The 19,849-nt window shown below is 50.3% G+C and overlaps 6 protein-coding genes across 6 annotated transcripts; 1 reads left to right on the forward strand and 5 right to left on the reverse strand.

Annotated features, from left to right (window-relative positions):
* Positions 1-846: 846 nt before the first annotated feature.
* NCS57_00491100 (uncharacterized protein) lies at positions 847-3,110 on the reverse strand (the record flags this gene model as incomplete). The annotated part of the gene is made up of 2 exons (XM_053054856.1): positions 2,801-3,110; positions 847-2,750 (listed from the first exon to the last, which is right to left on the reverse strand). The coding sequence occupies exons 1-2, from the start codon at positions 2,985-2,987 to the stop codon at positions 847-849; spliced, it is 2,091 nt and encodes a 696-aa protein (XP_052917016.1). The 5' UTR covers positions 2,988-3,110.
* A 1,268-nt stretch (positions 3,111-4,378) lies between these two features.
* NCS57_00491200 (MFS domain-containing protein) lies at positions 4,379-6,084 on the reverse strand (the record flags this gene model as incomplete). Its single annotated transcript, XM_053054857.1, has 4 exons — positions 4,379-5,200; positions 5,257-5,334; positions 5,388-5,766; positions 5,825-6,084. The coding sequence occupies 4 exons, from the start codon at positions 6,082-6,084 to the stop codon at positions 4,379-4,381; spliced, it is 1,539 nt and encodes a 512-aa protein (XP_052917017.1).
* A 982-nt stretch (positions 6,085-7,066) lies between these two features.
* Positions 7,067-7,600, reverse strand: NCS57_00491300 (uncharacterized protein; the record flags this gene model as incomplete). Its single annotated transcript, XM_053054858.1, has 1 exon — positions 7,067-7,600. One exon carries the CDS (start codon positions 7,598-7,600, stop codon positions 7,067-7,069), a length of 534 nt encoding a protein of 177 aa, XP_052917018.1.
* Positions 7,601-8,509: 909 nt separating this feature from the next.
* Positions 8,510-9,169, reverse strand: NCS57_00491400 (uncharacterized protein; the record flags this gene model as incomplete). The annotated part of the gene is made up of 1 exon (XM_053054859.1): positions 8,510-9,169. One exon carries the CDS (start codon positions 9,167-9,169, stop codon positions 8,510-8,512), a length of 660 nt encoding a protein of 219 aa, XP_052917019.1.
* Positions 9,170-11,687: 2,518 nt separating this feature from the next.
* NCS57_00491500 (RanBP2-type domain-containing protein) lies at positions 11,688-11,927 on the reverse strand (the record flags this gene model as incomplete). Its single annotated transcript, XM_053054860.1, has 1 exon — positions 11,688-11,927. One exon carries the CDS (start codon positions 11,925-11,927, stop codon positions 11,688-11,690), a length of 240 nt encoding a protein of 79 aa, XP_052917020.1.
* A 3,185-nt stretch (positions 11,928-15,112) lies between these two features.
* Positions 15,113-17,011, forward strand: NCS57_00491600 (uncharacterized protein; the record flags this gene model as incomplete). Its single annotated transcript, XM_053054861.1, has 1 exon — positions 15,113-17,011. The coding sequence occupies one exon, from the start codon at positions 15,113-15,115 to the stop codon at positions 17,009-17,011; it is 1,899 nt and encodes a 632-aa protein (XP_052917021.1).
* Positions 17,012-19,849: the final 2,838 nt, after the last annotated feature.

The following is a 19,849-nucleotide window of genomic DNA, read 5'->3' on the forward strand; positions in this document are numbered from 1 at the left end:
GAAACAAACAGAGGTATCGGGTTGAGCTGTTTATATACAACTCCAGCAGACCGCCTTGATCCGAGGTGGAGATCCTTCAAGTGAGGGGTATGGCGACAGCTGGTTTCAACACGACGTGATACCTCGACTGACCGTGATAGACTTTCAGAGCCTGTCCAATCGGCTCTAAGAAGCGGTGTTAAGTCCGGACTGGACGAGGCAATTATTGGAGGCTTTTGCATTATTAATGTGGTTTGTGGGTCGATGTGGATAAACGACTCCGGCAACACAAAGGTGGAATAGTCTAGAAAGGCGGTAACTGACCTTGGCCGTATTCGGATCCTTGCTCCGGCAAATATCTGGGTCTATGACGGCAAAAGGAGGAGTAGGCATCAATGAGGCATATGTGGCAGCCATGAGACTAGTTGGCAACAACACGGCGTAAGAGTCATCGAGTCTTGGAGGTTGAGGTGAGTCTCCGTGTTTGGCTGATCCATCCCATGTTAAATCCGTTACCTCCTGTTGAAGACGTCATTGATGCCAACAATCCCATGTTGGACACGCATGTATGCGGAACAAGGTCAAGCAACTGATTAATGCGTCTCGGTCAAGCTCACTTGTGCTTATAATCACGCAGATTGATAATCAACAAGATACTCAGCAGTACTGCTATTAGGTTGATGTATTACGTCGGGTCGAGTGTCTAAACTACCAAATGCAACCTGCTCTACCACTTGATGAAAATGCCTCTAGTCTATGCGTCAAGTCTAATATTACTATAGGGATATCATTTAAATCCGTACAATGGAACAGAATGACGCAACAACAAAAGAAAAGTCAAGGAATGCTCCGTCCTCCTCCAGGGCCTCATCGACCCCATTGCCTATTATTGTATCGACTTTCCTCGGGAGACTGAGAGGGAGATTGTGAGGAGAAACATCCCAACGGGGCGCAACTCGTGTCACTTGTCTCCCTCTTACCCATCCACATGGCTCTTCTCTTGTCCTTCTTCTCCTTCTTCACTCTCGTCCCTTGCTCTGATTGCCCTGAGCCAAATCCACTACTGCCGCTCTGGGCAACAGAAGTAGTATCGCCCCCAGTCGCCCCCAGGTAACCATTAATGCTGTTTGTGTCGATCCCTCTCTGGCTGGCAGCTTTCGATACCGGTCGATATCGACTCGGGAGACCGACGGTACTTCGTTCAGACGGAGCTATCGAGGGAGTGTAAACGGTGCCAGGTCGATATCGACTTGGGAGTCCAACGTTGCTTCGTTCTGATGGCGCGATCGAAGGCGTGTACATGGTTCCAGGTCGATGGGTTGACATGTTGACCCTGAACTGCTGCGCTGCTTGAAACGCAGCATAATCCATTCCCGCAGGACCCATAGCAGCGTTTGCGTAACCCGGCAAGGTCGAAAAGGACTCGGCAGGAGCTGGCGGAGGTACAGGGAAGCCATTGACTTGCGGCATCGGATTGTAGCCTTGCCAGGGCTGTTGAGGCATCGGGGCAAAGTTGGGGTTTCCCTGCTGATTCATACAGTTCATCATCTGCATGAGCCACAACTGCGAATTCAAGTTTTGCGCCGTTTGTTGCATAATCTGAGACTGTACGTCGGATCGTGGACTCGGAGCTGGTTGAGCGTGAGACATCTGCATTTGGGGCTGTTGCATACCGGGCACCCCGTACATGGAGGATGCCTGACCGTACGGATAAGCTGGAGCTCCGCCTCCCCAGTGCATATGATTCTGCTGCGGGTTCATCTTTGGAGCACGAGATTGAGCTCGCCGACGCATGGCTCGATCACGTTGCTCGATGGCAATGACACTAACCAAACCACCGGGGTAGAGAGACTGCTGAGCTTGCGGAGGGTACACGGCTCCAGAAGGGACGTTTCTGTTGTTGGCGCCAAATGGATCGTGAGGGAGTCCACGTGCAAAGACTGGTAACGGAGAGTTCGGGTTCTGAGATGCCTTGTTCTGCCCTGTACTCGGCCTTCTAGATGGTCCATGCTGAGATGCGACACTCCGCGCCGTACTGGGTCGTCTGGTAGGTTGCCGAGAGGTAATGCTCCGCGCTGTGCTTGGTGTCCTAACGGGCTGTTGAATAGTACTTCGCAAGCTGGAGTTGGACTTGGGATTTCCCAGACGAGTCGGAGGGCGGCTACTCGCACTTGGGCGTCTGCGGACCTGAAGCAAGGCAAGAGGAACGTCGTCGTCTTGAGACGGTGATGGTGGTGTTGATAGCGCTGACCTGGTTGGAAGTAGATTCGGGTCGCCAGTAGTCTTGGTCATGTTCTTTCGGTAGTTGATGATGTGAGCTTCCTGCTTTCTCCGCTCATTCCGGTGTCGCTTGGAGATCGCGGCTTCATCTTCATTGTCGCTGTCATCATCACGGCCATCACCATGAGATTCCTCATCAGCCTCACTCGAGACTTGGCGCCCTTTCACCTCTCGGTAACTTTCAAACTGAGCTGCCGTCATGATCTTACCGCGATCCGGGAGAGAAGAGTGAAAGAGGTCATTGTTGACAGTCGGTTCCAGTGGTGGGAGCTTGGTGTTTTCTTTGATGCGACCAAGTGAACGCTGTGAGATGGACCGATTGGGGTCCAAGAAAGGGCGACTTTTGCTGATTGAGTCCCGGAATAAATTCTCATCATGTTTGTCGGCAATTATCTCATGGTCTTCATCGCCTGTCGCGACAAAAGGCCTCTCAAATGGCACCTTGTTACCATGACCGAACTTGATGTTGAGATCCTGGCCATTCCACGTTTCTGCAGATCAATCTTAGCGTCATGGTTAGCGCTGAAAGAGGGTCATTTACCCGTCCAGGGATAAGACGTCGTCACAAATGAATCGTCGTCGGTCTCGGTAGAGTCGGATTCCACCCTCAGCTCTGGCGTCTTTGGAGGTTCCCCCTCCAGCCTGGATAGAGTGGCCGAGTCGACAATCAGGGCGCTGATGCCTCGCTCCATGTAGCCACCTTGTCTTTTTGAACGGGCTTGGCGCATAGTGGTGTTGCGACCGATTGAGGCGGCTGCTCTGCCTCTAGCTCTTTCGTCATCAGAAGCGAGTATCGTGCGTGTCCAGCTGGGCAATTGAAAGGAAGGGCAATCGAAAGGAAGTGCAATTCTTGATGATCAGAGATTTGATTCACCAGAGGTTCAAGTTTGCCATCTTCGCCCTTGTTGCTCCTAAAAGGGGCCCCTTCTTTTTTGCCCCATGATCCATCTCAGTCATCTGGAATGCTCGGATCCGTCCATGGCATGGTCTAGTTTCTTTGTCTCAGCCTGTATTGAAGCCACACATCGATAGATGCTAATATTTTTGTTTTTTCCTGCGGTCTAGCCTCTCGATATCCCCATCCTTGATCGATCTGCACTGATCAATAGTTCGCCCTACATGAGCTGAACATAAGCACTAGGTATACGAGACTTGAAGCCATTGTTAGTTGTCCTCAAGCCCCAGCAAGAGGCCACAACAAGGTGATTTTCAGCTCAATTACATTGTATTAACTGTCTCTCGCTTACTGCCTCCCACTCATGACGTCAATCAAAGGCCATTCCACCGTTTGCATCTCCGAGACTTCTGCAACCAGACTTCTCCACTCGTTGAATGTGGCTCAAGACTGAAATGTCCTTTTTTTTTTGGAGCATTCGCATACCCGAGACCCATTATCGCCCTTGTTATCTTCACCGCCTGCCAAAAAGAACGAGTTATCGAGTCTTGGATCAGATTGGCCAACCAAGCATTCCTTTCGAATGCGGCCATCGCGGCAAATCCGACAACCCAGCTGAATGTCTTGTCAACCCGACCCTCCGACCCCCTTTGACGCGCCCTTGGCCAATGGATAAGGGTCATTATTGATTAAAGTTACCTCTCGATTCTCAATGTTTATTATATCGGCGATTTCAAGGTCAATCTTCATTTCTATTTATAGCCAAGAGCTTCCAGGTTGTTCCCATCTCGACATGCACCCCATCCTACATGCACCCCATCCTTCATCAATCGCTTGAAGAAGACGGTTATGACATCACTAGCTCCAATCACTTGCGAAGTCAAGAAGTCGAGAGTTGCTACCTATTCTATGAATCTATTATACTCCTCGTGAACCAGTATGAAGGTAGCCTCTCTCTGGCACACGGTCATTGTGAAACGCCGGCAATTGCGAGCCGTGTTGTATATCCTCGAGATCCTGTGCGGTGCGGCCGACATACCGCAGATCTGCTATAACTGGCAAGAAAAAACAAAGAGAAAATTTGTATAAGATGGAGAAGAGAGATTTAAAGGGATAAATGAAACAATCGATGATGGTCTTGTAAAGGGATCCTGCTCACCCAGCAGATGCTGCAGAGCGTGTCAAATATCAGATGGGTCGAAAGACAAGTGCAGTGTTTCCACGCTACAGATCAACCGGAAACTTCTTCCTTAGTGTCTCTCCATAGGCATGGAAAAGAAAAGGAACAGGCGTAAATGCCAAGACGATGAATCCCAGCACCGTGTTGCCCCATCCAAGATCAAGCTTGTCGTACAATGATGGGGCAGCCAAATCCAAGAAAGCACCAAAGGGACAACGAATGAGCAAGTTGGCCGCAAGGGCTGAAGCAGCTGCTTCGGCTCCGAAGCAGTCCACTAGGTAGAGCTGTCCGGGGACAATGACAAAGAGAGCTCCGACACCGATAAAGAGCGTGCCGAGAATGGGAACGATCCAGTGGGTGTGGTAGTAGGCGGACCAGCCATACCAGAAGAAGCCCCCTGGGGTGGTGATTCCGAGCCATTTCATGAGAATGAGTCTATCCTCTGGCTTCGAGCCTCCTTGGTCTGCCTTCATCTTCATGAGCTTGTCGCTGGTCTTGGAAAAGGTAAACAAGCCAAGCATCATTCCAATACCAAGGCCAAGGTAGACCAGTCCCGAAATGCCGACGCTGAACCCATAGGTGCCAGAAAAGACTGACGTAAAAGTCGTGAAGAGCAAAAAGATCATGCCAAAGATGATACCCGTGTAGAGCGACATGAGCAGGACGATGGGCGAGAAGATGAGCATCTTGAGGGGGCGGACGATGGCGCGGAGGAGCATCTGCTTTGGTGTCTCGGCCCTATCAAACTTGGGAACAAGCTTGTCATTTCCTGTTTCCTTGCGAAGGCTTTCAGTCTTGCGGCGTATGAGAACGGCAGCGTTGGTCTCGCCGACAAAGACAACTGTGGCAACAAGAATGACACCGGCCTGGGGCATCACGTTAGCGCGGCCATACTGAAGGATGGAACTCAGTAATGACTTACAACAATCAGGATGAGTCGAAAGGTCCACCGCCAGCCAATATTCTGAGAAACGAATCCGCCAATAATGGGGCCAATGACCTGTGACATGGTTAGCATTGGGTTCAGCTTCAATTCATTCAAGGAGCACATACGGGCCCAATAAGAGGTCCCATGCTAAACAGAGCCATAGCCTTTCCGCGCTCGTGGGCAGGATACAGATCAGCGATGGAACCGCCTCCAACACTTATGGGACCAGAGGCGGCGCAGCCTCCAAGCAAGCGGAAGGCAAGAAACATGCCAGTATTTTTGCTGAAAGCGCATCCAAAGGTGAAACCGATGAACAAGACATGGCAGACATAGTAAATGATGAGACGGCCGTATAGTTCGGAGAGAGGCGCGAGGAAGAGAGGGCCAATGGCGAAACCCAGGACGTAGAGACTGACAGTCAGTGCGACGACTGTGGAGTTTGTGATGTTGAATTCGGCGGCCAGTTCGTGTGCACCAGGTGCGTACATGGTAGCAGCGAGATTTCTGGAGCGATCACCAGTCAGTGATGCTGTCAGTAGAAAGAGAAGGGGGGAACGCCTACGCATTGAGAGTGAACAGGCTCACAATCACCACTTGGATGACCTTACTCCTGCTTGGCCAGTTAAGTGGGTTATGGGGATCATCTGGGCCGTCCCAGTCGACAATGTTGGGGTTCGTGTCTGGTTCATCCGACACCTTTTCCGCTTCTACATTTGTCGAGTAGTTAGCAGCCCCCTCGACGTCGGTTCGTGTCAAAGTAGACTGAGACTTTATGCTTCCAGCATCTTCCCCATCCGAGGATGGAAAGCCCGGTCTCGCCATGGTGGTCGGTCTGTGATGGGAGGGAAGCAGTTTAGTGTGGCACGGTGGGTGGTGCTGGGTTGCTAGATCAGAGCACGGATGCCAAGAAGGAACGAAAAAACAGATGGGAGATCTAGATTTAAATGCAACTGAGTGTTGGAATCGGGATTCGTAATTCCCCTTGAAGCCAGGGTGGTGTGTCAGTCTTATAGCAGGGGTACCGGGCGTGCGCGGGTCCGACCATCCGACCCTCCGACGGCTTCATGTCAAGAAGCAACATCGCTCACCAGAGCCTTCTTATCAACCTCGGTGGCGGAATGCGTGGTGTTCTTGTTGAATGAACGAGCAGTAGCTATGTCACGATCTTATAAGCCGATACTCCCAGTGTTGACGTTCTATAACCGTCTCTGCATGTGTGGCTACCGTTTGTGGCCGCATCTCCGGTACAACGAGCATGCATGGCGTCTCAAAGGCATCCCTACCTTTTTTTCCCCTATACTCCTTGCCTCTATTGCAAAGATCTGACAAACATTGACTAGGAGGGAAAGCCGTCTCCGACATCAAATACCGTGATAAGCCAGATGCTGCATGAGACTCCTCAGTCGAGAGAGAACGATCCTGCATATTGTTGGAAATCACGGCAGAGCTACGGCATCTTATTGGACTGTCATTAAAAAGGCCCTTACTTTGAAGGATCATCAACCATGAAAAAATTCATCGGATGGTCAATAGGATGTTCGGAAGATCGGAGCATCGGCGCGGAGGATCGTTAAAGTGGAGACAATCATCGGGGATCGGAATGCCGGTGCCGTTGGCCAGCGTCTGACAAATCCGGACATCACGCAACGAAGCAAAATCATGGCACAGAGAGAGAGAGAGATGATTGAAAGGGTATAGATTAGCTGCTGGGACTGCTTTGACGATGCGAAAACTTCAAGACCGAATCTATTTGAGCACAAGGAAGTGTGTCAGTTCAGGCTGAAGTTCGCCTAGAGGCAGCGGCCTATTGCTCCTTTCGCTTTGTAAGCTTTCTAGAGATATTCTTGCTGATGCGTTTGTGAATTCTATAGATGCGGTTCAAAGGCTCTGCCTCCTTATCAGGGCTGGACGTGGGAGACTGGGTGCAGGTTTCCAGAGCCTGTGCCCGGGTGAACGGCAGGTCTAGGCCGGGACGTGGCAGGGGATCATCGACGGTCTGACTAGCATCGTGAGTATCCTCCATAGGTTGGTTCGCATATTGGCCTTCACATATTGACGAATCCTCGGATCTCCTATCTTCATCCTCGTCCTCTTTTGGAGACGAAGTGAATGCGCTGTGGAAGGACTCAACCGACGAAGTGGCAGATGCCAACTTGAGAGAATACACTGCAATGGTTGAACTGTTTCCAGAAGAGTCAAAGGATTGTTGATAGAGTATAGTAGGAGGAATCAACTCCTCCTTCGCAAGGACTTCCTGTTGCTTGCCATTGTGTCCCTCTCCTGCTTCCCCAAACTCGTCTGCACGACTGGCTTGGGCATGCTCCTGTGCCATAGCCATGTTTTGTGAGTTTCTTAGTTGTGAGAATTGTTGAAGTGCCTCGTGTGTCGCTGTAACGGGTAAAATGGATGAACACATTTTTTAGCAAAGAGAGAGGGCGAAACAGAAAGAGAGAGAACCTCAGCTTTATAATCCGCTCTTCGTGAATCTACAGGTGATAGTCTTTGGTCGTGATGTTCTCCTTTTGTCCTTTTCTGGATGGTCTCTTGTTCGTGAACAAAGTAAGACAAGTGGGTAGATTTCTTTGAACATGATATGGCTACAAAGTATCGATCAACCGTGACGTGGCTCATTTACGACTGAACAAAGCCCTAACGCCAAATTTGGAAGAGACCTGACTCTTGAACCACTTCCCAGAGGACACTCAAGTCAGCCAGGCCGTGTAGTTGCGCGACAGGATCTGCATCAACATGAGAGAAAGCCCTGCTTATTCTGACGCTTTTGGTGTACCCGCAGTTGTATCGATAATAATCAGTCTTCAGGAAGGCTTGAACGTGACGACATGGATGAGCCGGGGTCGCGGGCAAGCAGGTCATTCAGACCATAGCTTGTGGCTACTCGATTAGAGTATGTAGGTATTAAGAAAGGTAGTGCGAGATGCGAGTTTGTGTCACAAAAGTAAGCAGCCTTTCATCATTATCAAGACGCTTCGCTGGCTGTGGTTCGATGCCAATATTATGTATTACACTGTGCTTTTCACCACCATGCCTAGCCAGTGACACGCTGTCTCAACGAATTCCCGTGTTCACAATGATTCGCGGGGGAAGCAGTTATCACGGAATCAGATCGATAAAGCTACATCAACTCAATGACAGTTTAATTTGAGGCTAGACTACTGATACTACTATTGACCTTCACCTCCTGTCTAAGCCTCTACTCAACGCGTCCTACTTGACAGCCTGATGCGGTTTAGAAACATTCCTCGTTCAGAGACTGATCAACTTTGACACCCTTTCCCTTGGCCAGGTTAATTTCAGTGTCCGAGTCACTGTCTTCACCCGAGTTAGCGTTCAAATTTGAGTTGGTTTCCTCGCTTGCCTCGATGTCGTCGGCACTACTGCAGCTATCTTCATGCAGGCTCTCGGAAAGCACCTCTAGTCCGAGGGGAACACCTTCATCTTCATCATCTCCAGAGCCCTCATAATCGCAATCCTCGTAGATAAGGTCTTCATATCCATGGTCTTTATCTTCCTCCGCCTCAGACGGGGTCGATTTCGCCTCCAAATCTCTCGCCCTAGCTTCCAAGCTCTGTCTATGTTCAGACAAGTCGTCTTCGTCAAAATTTGGGGCTACTTCCAGCCTACGTCGAACCTCAGCAAGAAGCTTCCTGGTCTTTTCAAGTTCCCTCAAAATGGTAGCTCGGCGCCTTTGAAGCTCAGCCCCTGATCGCCGGTTCTTCAAGCCGAGTTTGGCCACTGACATGACTTGAGCGTAAGTTCCGGGAATTTGGTGGTCATTACGCTTACCATCGGCCTGATTCCTGTCATAAGGCTTGTCGTTGTCCGGTTTGCTGCCAGTTTGTTCACTGACAGCCTGGTTGAGCTGGGTCTGGTTCTTGTCAGAATTCATGGTGGTCCGGGGTCGCTTGTTACAGGGGCTCGGAGTAGTGCCGTTTGTGATATCAAGAATGTCGGTTTGAGTAGACTTTAAGTATCACTTCACTATCAATGATACCCATCCAGGCCTTAAATGGTTTGCAGACATGACTAAACCAAGTGTTCAGGCTCTGTTCTCCTGAGCGGTTCTGGCAAAATTATGTTCGAAGTTAGCTAGGTAGTTGGCTTGCCCGTTATTCAGTAAAATTCACACGAAAAAACTTTTCAGCACGATTATCCTTTGTTTAAATTCTTTATTGTCGGCAGCAAGGTCCATATTTCAGCCAATATAGCTGAACAAAGAACATGCCTGAGGGGTGGTCTCCGCGACTTACGGGCATTCAACTGCGGCAGCCACGTACTCAGAATATCTATTATAACTCACCGTGACTTTGCAGGCATATTGTGATTAACTGATGACATCAAACAGCCACGGTGTTGTGAAGCAAGTTCTGGATATGCAAGCTTCACACTACCCGCGTGTCACCAGCTGGGCACAACAGCGAGTGTCAACCCAGCCTCAACTCTCCAAGGACTCACAGACCGATGGCACAATAATTTAATCCCATCATCATAGGCCTACAAGGCATCCTACGTGGCATATCTCACGTGGCGGTTTGATAAGGGTGGCATGGAGAATGTGGGCCAAGCGGGTTCGTGATAAGCAAATTTTCCTCGCTTCACCACCACATACGACCATACCCACTGGAGAACTCGGGATCCCGTCCGCTCTCCCATAGATAAGCCAGTGAGGGGCGGATTAGTAGTTGGGTCGGTGACGACCAGCGAATCCCCGCTGTTGTATGTTTTTGTTTTTGCTGTTCCTGTAGACGGGCAGTTGTCTTTTTGGTCCTTGGCTCGAGCCTGCAGCGGTCTATAGGGCTCCAGCCTCGATGTTGTGATGGCAAACAATGCGTCTTTCAACTATGCCTATCAGCTAAAGTAGCCTTGACCAAACGCCCTCGCATACAATGATGTCTACCCAGATAAACAAGCAAGGATGTCGATCCATTCATCAAAAGGGATCATCAAAGGGCACCCCGGAGCCTTGGCATTAGCATAGTCAAGGACCATCTAGCCTCAATCTCGCCAAACATATCTAGTTTCGCCCTGATTAATGCTTACATTCCGAGCGTAGATCTCCCCGAGATCGGTTGCTCCCGAGATGCGGCTCAAGTGGAGAACCCCTATGTCTGACACTAGAACCCTTGCCAGGACCGATCATCCATACCGTTTCAAGACCACGATGTTGCCTTCCTATAAAATGAATGAAACATGAAGATCTCCCGGCGCGCATCAAGTCTTGGCGTTTCTAGTTCCTCATGATTATGAAGCTCTGGCAGATAGGTACAGTAGACGGGCCACAGACTTGACTTGGCTCGGCTGTTCGGGCTCTCACTCTGGAGGGCGCACTTGTTGGGTGCACTAAAACATGCCCTTCAACGTTTCAAACAATATGTGACGACTTATAACTACTGGCTGGCGAGACGGTTTCGATTGATGTCAGCACTACGGGAGGGTTGCACGTGTCACCACGGTCAAAGTTCACACATGCTATCGCAACATGTATCATTGGGTATCATTGAAACGAATTGTGTTTTAGTTGAAACACTACTGACCGAGTGAAACTGTATCTACATGGCATACTCTCGTATCTTGACGCAATTTTTCGTAGTTCTTAGTACTAAATATTGACCGTTGTGCCCTTGCAGTCACGCATGAAAGAATCCCTTCCAGTAGCCAAATCGCTTTTGTTTTGGAGCTGTACTTGCTTAAGAGAGTTTATATGCATCCAAGTTCCGCCAAATGTCTCTTTACCCGGTCTCGTGCGTTGCGCTCGTACCAGATACTGAATTGCCAGAACCATCAACGAACATATCGTTCCTCTTGATTTGTCACCCTTACTTGGCTCGATTCAACTACTGGCTTGTACCAAGGATTTGAATTTACGTGGCCCCTTGGGGTTACTATTTCTGGCATCTGAGGCAACCCAGTGTCGATCTGGGTTCGGTGAGCTGCTCCTGCGAGTGAACTACTACTGCACCAAACGAAACAGCCAAACAAACCCAAAGGGTGCGCAGACATTAAGAATAGTTTCATCGGGTCATCGTTTGTTTAGACCTTGATACACATCATTAGAAGCGAGCGACATCACGTTGAGGCACCCATTATAATAGCCCAAAGGCAACTGGCAACAGCTCTGAGGACGACACCACACAATACGAGTTTTCGCACCCCCAACGAGCTTGGGAACTCAAAATAACCCCGCGAAACCTTTCCCAGCTGCCAAACCAATTCTCAATGTGACAGCGCCATCTCAGTTGTGGCTGGTAATCTTCAGGTGGTATCGAACTCAATTACTATTATATGACCGAGAAGTCTTTCAGGGGATTTAGGCCATGACTACCAGAGTATACCCATAGATGTACAAGATCAGCTGGAGATGCCAGTTCATGAGAGTTCGCAGTAACAGATAGACCATATCGGATGAGTCACGAGTTATACTCCCACCACTCTTTTCCATTGGAATCCGTCCTGAAAAGAGTTCCGATCTTCCTCAGATAGGCATCGAGCGCCTCATCCAGGGCATCGCGCTTGCTCCCGCACGCGGGGCATTGCTTGTCTGACAACTTGTTCGTTTCGTTGCAGGTGGTGCCGCAGATGAAGGATTGCTTGCACTTCCAGTACTTGTGGTCGTCACGGATTGTTGTAGTGGGCGCCGACTTGGACATGGTTGCAATACTACTGTAAGCTGAGTGATTTTCAGCTGAAGGCTTCCAAGGTTCTAAGGGGTGCAATAGTCTTGCTGAGGGTGTTGTAGGATGGGAGGCCGGAAAGCTCCGTACATATAGGGGTGTTGAGTATGCTATTCACGGTAGTTTAGATCCATGTTCAATAGATGAGAGGTATTGTTACTCGGTGGCTAGATAGAGTCTGAAACATTGTAGATGTGCGTGTTGACAGTTGAATGCGTTTGCACACAATAGAGAAACAGGCACGAGGTTCAATTCAGGATAGGCAAACACATGTGCGCATCGTCGGAGAGTCACAGTGCATCGCGTAGCAAACTATGAAGGTGACTTGAGAAACAAAGGATACGTTGCACAACACATGACATTTGATTCATCTATAGAGGCTTCATCGATCCAGTCTCTGTTATCAACTGCTGCCGGCGATGCCGGAGAAGTTGCTTAGCCAGCTACAGGGTAGCAAGACGTGCTCCTCACATGTGACAATGTGGCGGAGAGTGAGATTTCTGACTCACAGCCACAGCAAAGGGTCCGCAAATTCGCAATCAACGGACAACGGTGAATATTTCAATCCCTAGACTATCTCACGGGCCTCAACTGTGAGTCCTCACCTGAAGCTGCCACTAATCAAACCAAGGAGGGATGACGCCGCTGTAAGGGGCTCTTCCTCCACAGGTGCCCAATTACCGACTTTTCACGTCACAGCTGCCATCTCGAACCGCGTCATGAGCCACTAGATCAGGACAACCAATGGGAAATGCTCGATGAGTTGGTGGCGTCTTGGTTAAGAAGAAAAAAACAAGCCAGAAAATCCAACAGCTGAACGCCACGTCCCAGTAGTCACGGAGGCGGCACGCCCGCGACGACGCTATCGATGTTGGCTTTGGCTATCGAGACCAGCAGTCAAAGACACCGGCATTCGATAGCGTCCAGAGGAAATCGATAATGCCGTGAGCCGGTCGTCGACCTGTATTTGTGGGCATGGATGGCTATGGTTGTTGCAGCGGCTGTCTCAGCCAGCCCCTTTCAAGTGCCGTGTTCCGCCCCCTATTAAGAAGGGTAAATGTCCGACAGGATGCATTTCGTGCAGCGTCTCTTCCCCTGACTATTGAGTAGAGTTTGTCTCGGTGGATTTCCCACTGCCGCACTGCCGGTGGACCCGTGAAAGTCTCGATCGAAGCTGGGGACGGAGGTACGGCTTAACAATCAACACCCCTGGCACTGGCAGCCAGGGCGAGATCTGCGACCTACGACCCGACCAATCCAGAGCCTGGAGAGACAATCAAGAGACTCCACCATCTTGCTCTGTCGATCAATGCTGGATAAGGAATCACTGTGCCAATTGCCTTGGATCTCAAGAAAGAGCCAAGCAAACTGCCTATTGTCTCATGCACTGGAACCGCACAACTGCGGCCCTTTTGTCACTGCTCCTCAGCGAGGGGACAGAGCAGGTAGACACATGCTTTTTTCGCATCGCATTAGGCAAAGGCCTCGGGCACCATTGACCAAGCTTTGACAAGCTTTGGGGCTTCGGCTTTAAACAGGACAAGCACCGACCGACTCTAGCAGAGCAGGGGTCAGTATTTTTAGCGACGATAGCAGGTCCAGCTAGCCCATATTGAGGACACCAGTGCGACGGCCCTTGTCCGTGAGAAGAGATGCCATTGCGAGATGATAAGGCGGAAGATGCGATGCGATGCGATGCCACAACGAGAGATACGTCAGGATCAGCACAGAGGATTTCGCTGCAGAAGGATCAACATGAGGATAGCTGTGCGAAATAGAGACTATTGGAGTTGAATGACAAATGATCAACATTGCAGAATTCCAATGCATCATGACATGCCCGTTGCAAAAAAACTTGGAATGCGGCATCTTGAAATGTTGCGCATCATGGCTGTAGCCACAAAAAAGCCCTGATAACTTTAATCGCAGCATGAAGCCATTCAGGACGTTGAACAAGAACCCCAGGATCGGATACGACACCCACACACACACAGCAGATGCTAAGCTTAAATTTGTGTCTTGCCTTCTTTTTGCTCCGTGAGGACACCTTCTAAAACGGGGGACGGGGATCTGGCCGGATGAGGCTTGAGCCATTAATCCAGACGTGTGTTGGTGACGGGTTGTTTTGCAGGCTTGGCGTAAGCCTCTGGACAATGCAACGACGGCGCAGCTGAGGAACATCACCCCACTAATGGCAGTGTTGTGTTGGTTGAGGGATTGATGGCCCTGCGAGGCTGTGTACCATAGCGACCTGCAGGCTCTGCAGCTCACGGGTGCACCGGGCTGAGTGAGAGTGAGAGTGAGGATTCTAGACAATCTGTTACAGCGTTGCCTTGCTCCGCTCTGCAAGATCCTGGTCTGGAGGGGTCGTCGAGACCCTAGTGGAGAAGATGAGAGCAAAAAGAGGCCTGCAAACTCTCAAAACAGAGTAACCCAGCGAACAATTTACAAACGGTCCTTTGCGCAGGAACCCAGTTCTGGCAGCCCTACCACGTGGACCCAACAATGCCAAGACCAGGCACAGGGCCCAGATGCTCGCTGAATTCGATAGCACTCAGGGCCAGAACAGAACGGAGTTCCAGGGCGTGGGTCAATAGTCCCCTTCGCTTAAGCGCCTCGACTGGCCCCTCTGGGAGAGAGCTCTCTGGTCTGCCAAACGGAGCTCGGCACGGCTCGTATAGATCCCTGACCAAGGCGCCATCGAGACCCGCGGGGCCCTGGAGAGGGTGTGCGAGAGCGACCAGGGGCAGGGGGCGGAGGGGCCGGGGGAGACCACAACCAACACAATGTCCACTTTATAGGCTAGACCAATCTGTCAGATCATCATGCCATGTCACCCATTCTTCCTTTCTCCATGGGCGAGAGGCTAAGCTCACTGTGCATCTGTGTGTGTGCTCGCCTCTGCAGGTCCCGTTCTAGGCAATGGCCGAATGCTGTCGGCACGCTTAATTAAGCTATATACCTCCAAGCCTCCATCACCACTTTTTTTTTTTGTCTTGTCCGTCCATTCTTGCGTCTTCTTGTCTCTTGTCTTCTTGTCTCTTGTCTTCTGCGACGTTTCTGCAAGAACCCGTCCCGTCCATGTTATCGGTCCATTGACGCCACTCTCGCTTCTTGTCTTGGGTGAAGCAGAGAGAGTTTCTCTCACAGCAGCCGCAGCCATGTGGACCTCGTCGCGGAACACGATATTCAACTTCCTCTTCACCCTCTGCGTGGTCTCTTCATTCATCATAATCGTCTCTTCTGCTCCTGCTGAGCGAAGAGCGCCTGCCCCGGCCCCGGTACCGGCTCCAGAGGCCGCTCCAGAGGCTGCCCCAGAGCCTGTTCCGAACCCCATTCCAGCCCCGGAGCCCATTCCTTCTCCGGAGGCTGCTCCCGAGCCGGAACCCGAGCCTGAGCCTGAGCCTGCCCCCGAACCCGCTCCCAAGCCTGCCGCCAAGCCTGCCGCCAACACCCCCAAGACTTATTCTTACGATGTCGTCATCTACGGCAACACAGTCGCCGCATTGGCTGCTGCCATCCAGACCCTGCGTATGAAGAAGACGGTAGCTATTGTCTGTCCTGGAAGCACCATTGGCGGTCTCACAGCTTCTGGTCTTGGCTGGACAGATGCCAAGGATGGCCGATCCATTGGTGGCATTGCTCGCGAGTTCTACAGCAAGGTATACAACCACTACCTCAAGACAGGCGCCTGGAAGTACGAGACAAGGGACAACTACATTGGACGAAGGATCGGAGCCCAGCCCGGACCTGCGATTGATGTCGGCAAGAAGGTTCAATGGACCTTTGAGCCCAAGGTCGCAGAGTACGTCTGGGAGCAATGGGTCAAGGATGGCAAGATCCTCATCTACCGCAACCAGCAGATTGATCGTTCTCCCAAGAGCGTCAAGTACAGCGGCGCCAATATCCAGTCCTTCAAGACCCTTGACGGCACCACCTTTGCTGGCAAGATGTTCATCGACGCCGGCTACGAGGGCGATCTGATGGAGTCTGCTGGTATTCCCTTCCGTACTGGACGCGAGAGCCGAACCGACTACAATGAGGGCGCTGCTGGTGTCTACGTCAACTCTAAGAATAGACTTACCAACATTGACCCCTACAACAAGAAGGGCGACCCTAGCAGTGGTTTGATCGGGGGCATCCAGCGAGTCATCAAGGACCCCGTTGCCGTCAGCGGCGAGGGCGACCCTTACCGTCTGCAGTCCTACAACTACCGTCTGGCCCTCACCAAGATGCCCGACAACAAGGTGCCCTTTGTCAAGCCCGCTGGATACAACGAGACCGACTACGAAATCCTCTTCCGCTACGTTGAGGGAGGCTACAGGGGCCCCTTCTTTACCAGCCAGCTCATGCCCAACCTCAAGACCGACTCCAACGCCCAGGGTCAGGTCAGCACGGATTTGATCGGCGGTAACTTCGACGACGATTCCAACTACGCGCTGGAATCTTACGCGCAGCGAGCCGCCACCGTCAAGAAGCACAAGCTCTGGACCCAGGGTTTCCTCTGGACTCTGGCGAACCACCCTCGCATTCCCGAGAGCGTCCGCAACGATTATAGTGCCTGGGGCTTGGCCAAGGACGAGTTTGTCAAGAATGGCAACTGGCCTTACGAGATGTATATCCGCGAGGCTCGACGCATGTTCGGCGCCTACACAATGGCCCAATCCAACGTTCAGAAGCCCGTTGCCTTTGAGAAGGATTCCATCATCGGCATGGGCTCCTACTTCCTCGACGTGCACACGGTCGAGCGTGTCCTCGTCGACGGCAAGATCTACGACGAGGGCTGGGTTCACATTACAACCAGCAGACCTTTCCCTATCCCCTTGAACTCTATCATTACCAACTCGAGCATCGCCACAAACTTCCTTAACCCCGTCACCATGAGTGCCACACACATCGCCTACTCGGCCATCCGCATGGAGCCCTGCTACATGGTGATGGGCCAGAGCGCAGCTACAGCCGCCGTCCTCGCTATCGAGCAGGGCGTCAGCATCCAAGACGTCGACCGTGCCAAGCTCACGGCGCGTCTCAATGCAGACAAGCAGGTTTTAACTCTTTAGGCCACGTCTTGAATATTCCCGTGTGTCGAGCCTGGGTAATCTCTCTTGCTGTTGGAGTTTGGTGTTTGGTAACTTGACGTGGCCTGATACAGTTAATAATACCACTTGTCTTTTCTAGCATAGAAGCCATATTTTATCATAGAATACATGAATTATTGAGACCATCTAAGGGTCCACCTGCCTTTCTCTCTGCTGCCATATGATTCTAATAATGACTTGTGTCGAGACATCATATTTACAGCTAGATAGCATCATTAAACTGCCAATCAAGGCTGGAGATGTTGGTCTGAGACTGAGAAATAACAATCTCGTATTCGCACTCTATCTCAAACAGCGATAAATTATCACCTGCCTGATCTCAAAGCTTAAGGTGGGCTAAATTACTGCCATCCGACATAATTGGCCATGTTTGGGATCTGGAGTGGAAATGCCTGCAAGGGTCTCTGCACCCTGGTCATCCATCCAACAACCAACACTCGCTCGCTACAACATATTTAACGCATAATAAGCCCGAATGGCGAGACATTTTCATGACCAACACTTCAGGTGGTCAGAGGCGAATAGAATAAGCCGAGGCACGCGCCCCAAACAGCCCCATCCCCCCTCAAGACTGCGCATCAAGCGAGATTATACAACTTTCCGTTACAGGTTGCACTCTGCGACAGAAAGATGCATGCAGCCGGGCAACAAAAAGGTGGCTGTGGGAAGAATCTGCAACCCTGCCAGCCAATGACCGGCGTGCACGTTCAGAACAACCCTACAAAGCCAAGACTCGCTAACAAAAGGTAATAGCAAAGCCCATAACATGTGTTGGTTGGTGACAGACGAGGCAGAAATTAGGAATGCATGATTTACCTAATTATGCCGACGGGCCGGTGTGAGAATGGCGGTGTCACAGCCAACGCAACGTGGCGGGTTGATGCAGTTATGGCAACCACTGAAAGACGGATTGAATGATGTTTGGTGCATCCTGCGAGAAGATGCATTGTTGATCTTTCCGTCGATCAACGGAGTGCCAAGGCAACTATCCGAGAGGCGCTTCACGGTAACTATGCATGTTTCATGGCTTGTTGTCTTTCCAATGAGAGTAGACGGTGGCTGAATGAGGCCGCTCTGCATAGATCCCGCTGGTCGACTTTGAGGGCAAGGCTGGCTCAAGTTGAAGAAAACTGGGTGGTTGGCAAAAGGACATTAAAGGCCTTGGCACTGGTTACAGCCATTGCAGAACATGGAGAAGGGAATAAAATTATGATAAATCAGTTGTCAGCTTCTAGAGTTGTCGTTGACATCAAACCCGAGTGTCCCGAGCGCGTGAATCCTACCAACTTGGCGAGTCACTGCATAGCCAATCACGGCGGAAGATAGACCATATGTAGTATTATAGAGCGCCTCACACCGTAAGCTGACAGTCTCCCGCTTCGACTGTCAGACAAGAGCTAAACTGAACATCGTAGAGTGGTTGGTCGGTGCTGATGGACCTGGTTGTCTGACATCAAGACTTCCCCGCTGACAGGAGACACTAAAACAATGCCGTCAAAATGTTTCATCATTCGTGGAGAAATATAATGCGACGTCAAGTAGATATAGCCTTGGATTGAACATGGTACTCACGCCCAGTTGAAGGCTCTATCGAAATATGACCAGCATCCTGTTCTTGTTGAATACATGGACATGGTTTGACAAACAGGAAGCATTGTCTACAAGACACGAGAGGGAAGTCTCCGAATGTGAAAAAATGTTAGAATCATTGGGATTTGGTCTAGAACAAAGCAGATGAATACGCATCCAAGCTGTGCTGGTCATGCTCGATGAACTAACACTGACTCTTCTACTGCAGGCAGCAGAAGGTTAAAAAAATAAAGGCCACTGTGTTAGCATTGGGATATGATGCTATGATGCTATGATGTGTTGACAATGTGTTATTTGTTATAGTTGAAGCCCGGTCCTTGATGGGTTAACTGAGCGAGAAGATCGATGAACTAACACCCCCAGCAAACATGATAGCAAGACATAGGTATCAACCCCCGTGGCCTCGGTGCGTCCAAAGGCCTAATTATATGCCAATGTCTCAATCAAGGTGGTTTTCACGATTCAATCTAACCTTCGCTCAAACTCGAAAGTTCGAGAACTGCTCCTTCATCTGACCCTCGATGGCCCATTTTGAGACTTGTACCTAACGCAGACAAGTCACAGTAAAATCCCAGCATTGGATTCGAACTATTAAGAGTTAGGTCTAAAGGTTAGTATTGATCTCAGTAGATTCCTTGCTTTGAAACCGTAGACTTGACAGTAAATCTTAACACGCGTGCCACCTACACGTCCTTATCAGAGCTACACCGAGGCTGTAGAAGGCAGAAACAGAATTATATCCCTTTACCCGTATGTATATATAGTAGGTATCACTTTGAAAGCGAGGCACTAAGCCATCTGTCGACCGAAACCTTCTGGCAGGCCGGCTTTGTGCACATTCCCGTTGTCCGTGTTCTCCGACTGCAACATCTGACTGCCTTTGAGAATATAAGGAAACAGAAAACAGGGTATTCAGTGCTCTGCATCTTTTAAGAGTTCATAGAAAGGCACGAAATTGCTTCAGAAAGCTTGTAAGGGCAATCGTGAGGAATCTAGTCTGGAGAAATCCGTAAGTTGTCTCAGCCCTGGTTGCTCTAGAAGTCTGGCAACCGCAGTTTCTCTGTCCTTGAGTCACTGAAGAAGAAGAAGAAGAAGAAGAAGAAGAAGAAGAAGAAGAAGAAAGAACAAAGGAAATAATATACTAGCGCAAAGATTCCAATTATTTGTGAATTTTCTGGATTCTACCTTCATTGACGGTCAGTGTTGTCA

This window comes from Fusarium keratoplasticum, chromosome 3, assembly GCF_025433545.1.
Source record: "Fusarium keratoplasticum isolate Fu6.1 chromosome 3, whole genome shotgun sequence".
Lineage (NCBI taxonomy): Eukaryota > Fungi > Ascomycota > Sordariomycetes > Hypocreales > Nectriaceae > Fusarium > Fusarium keratoplasticum.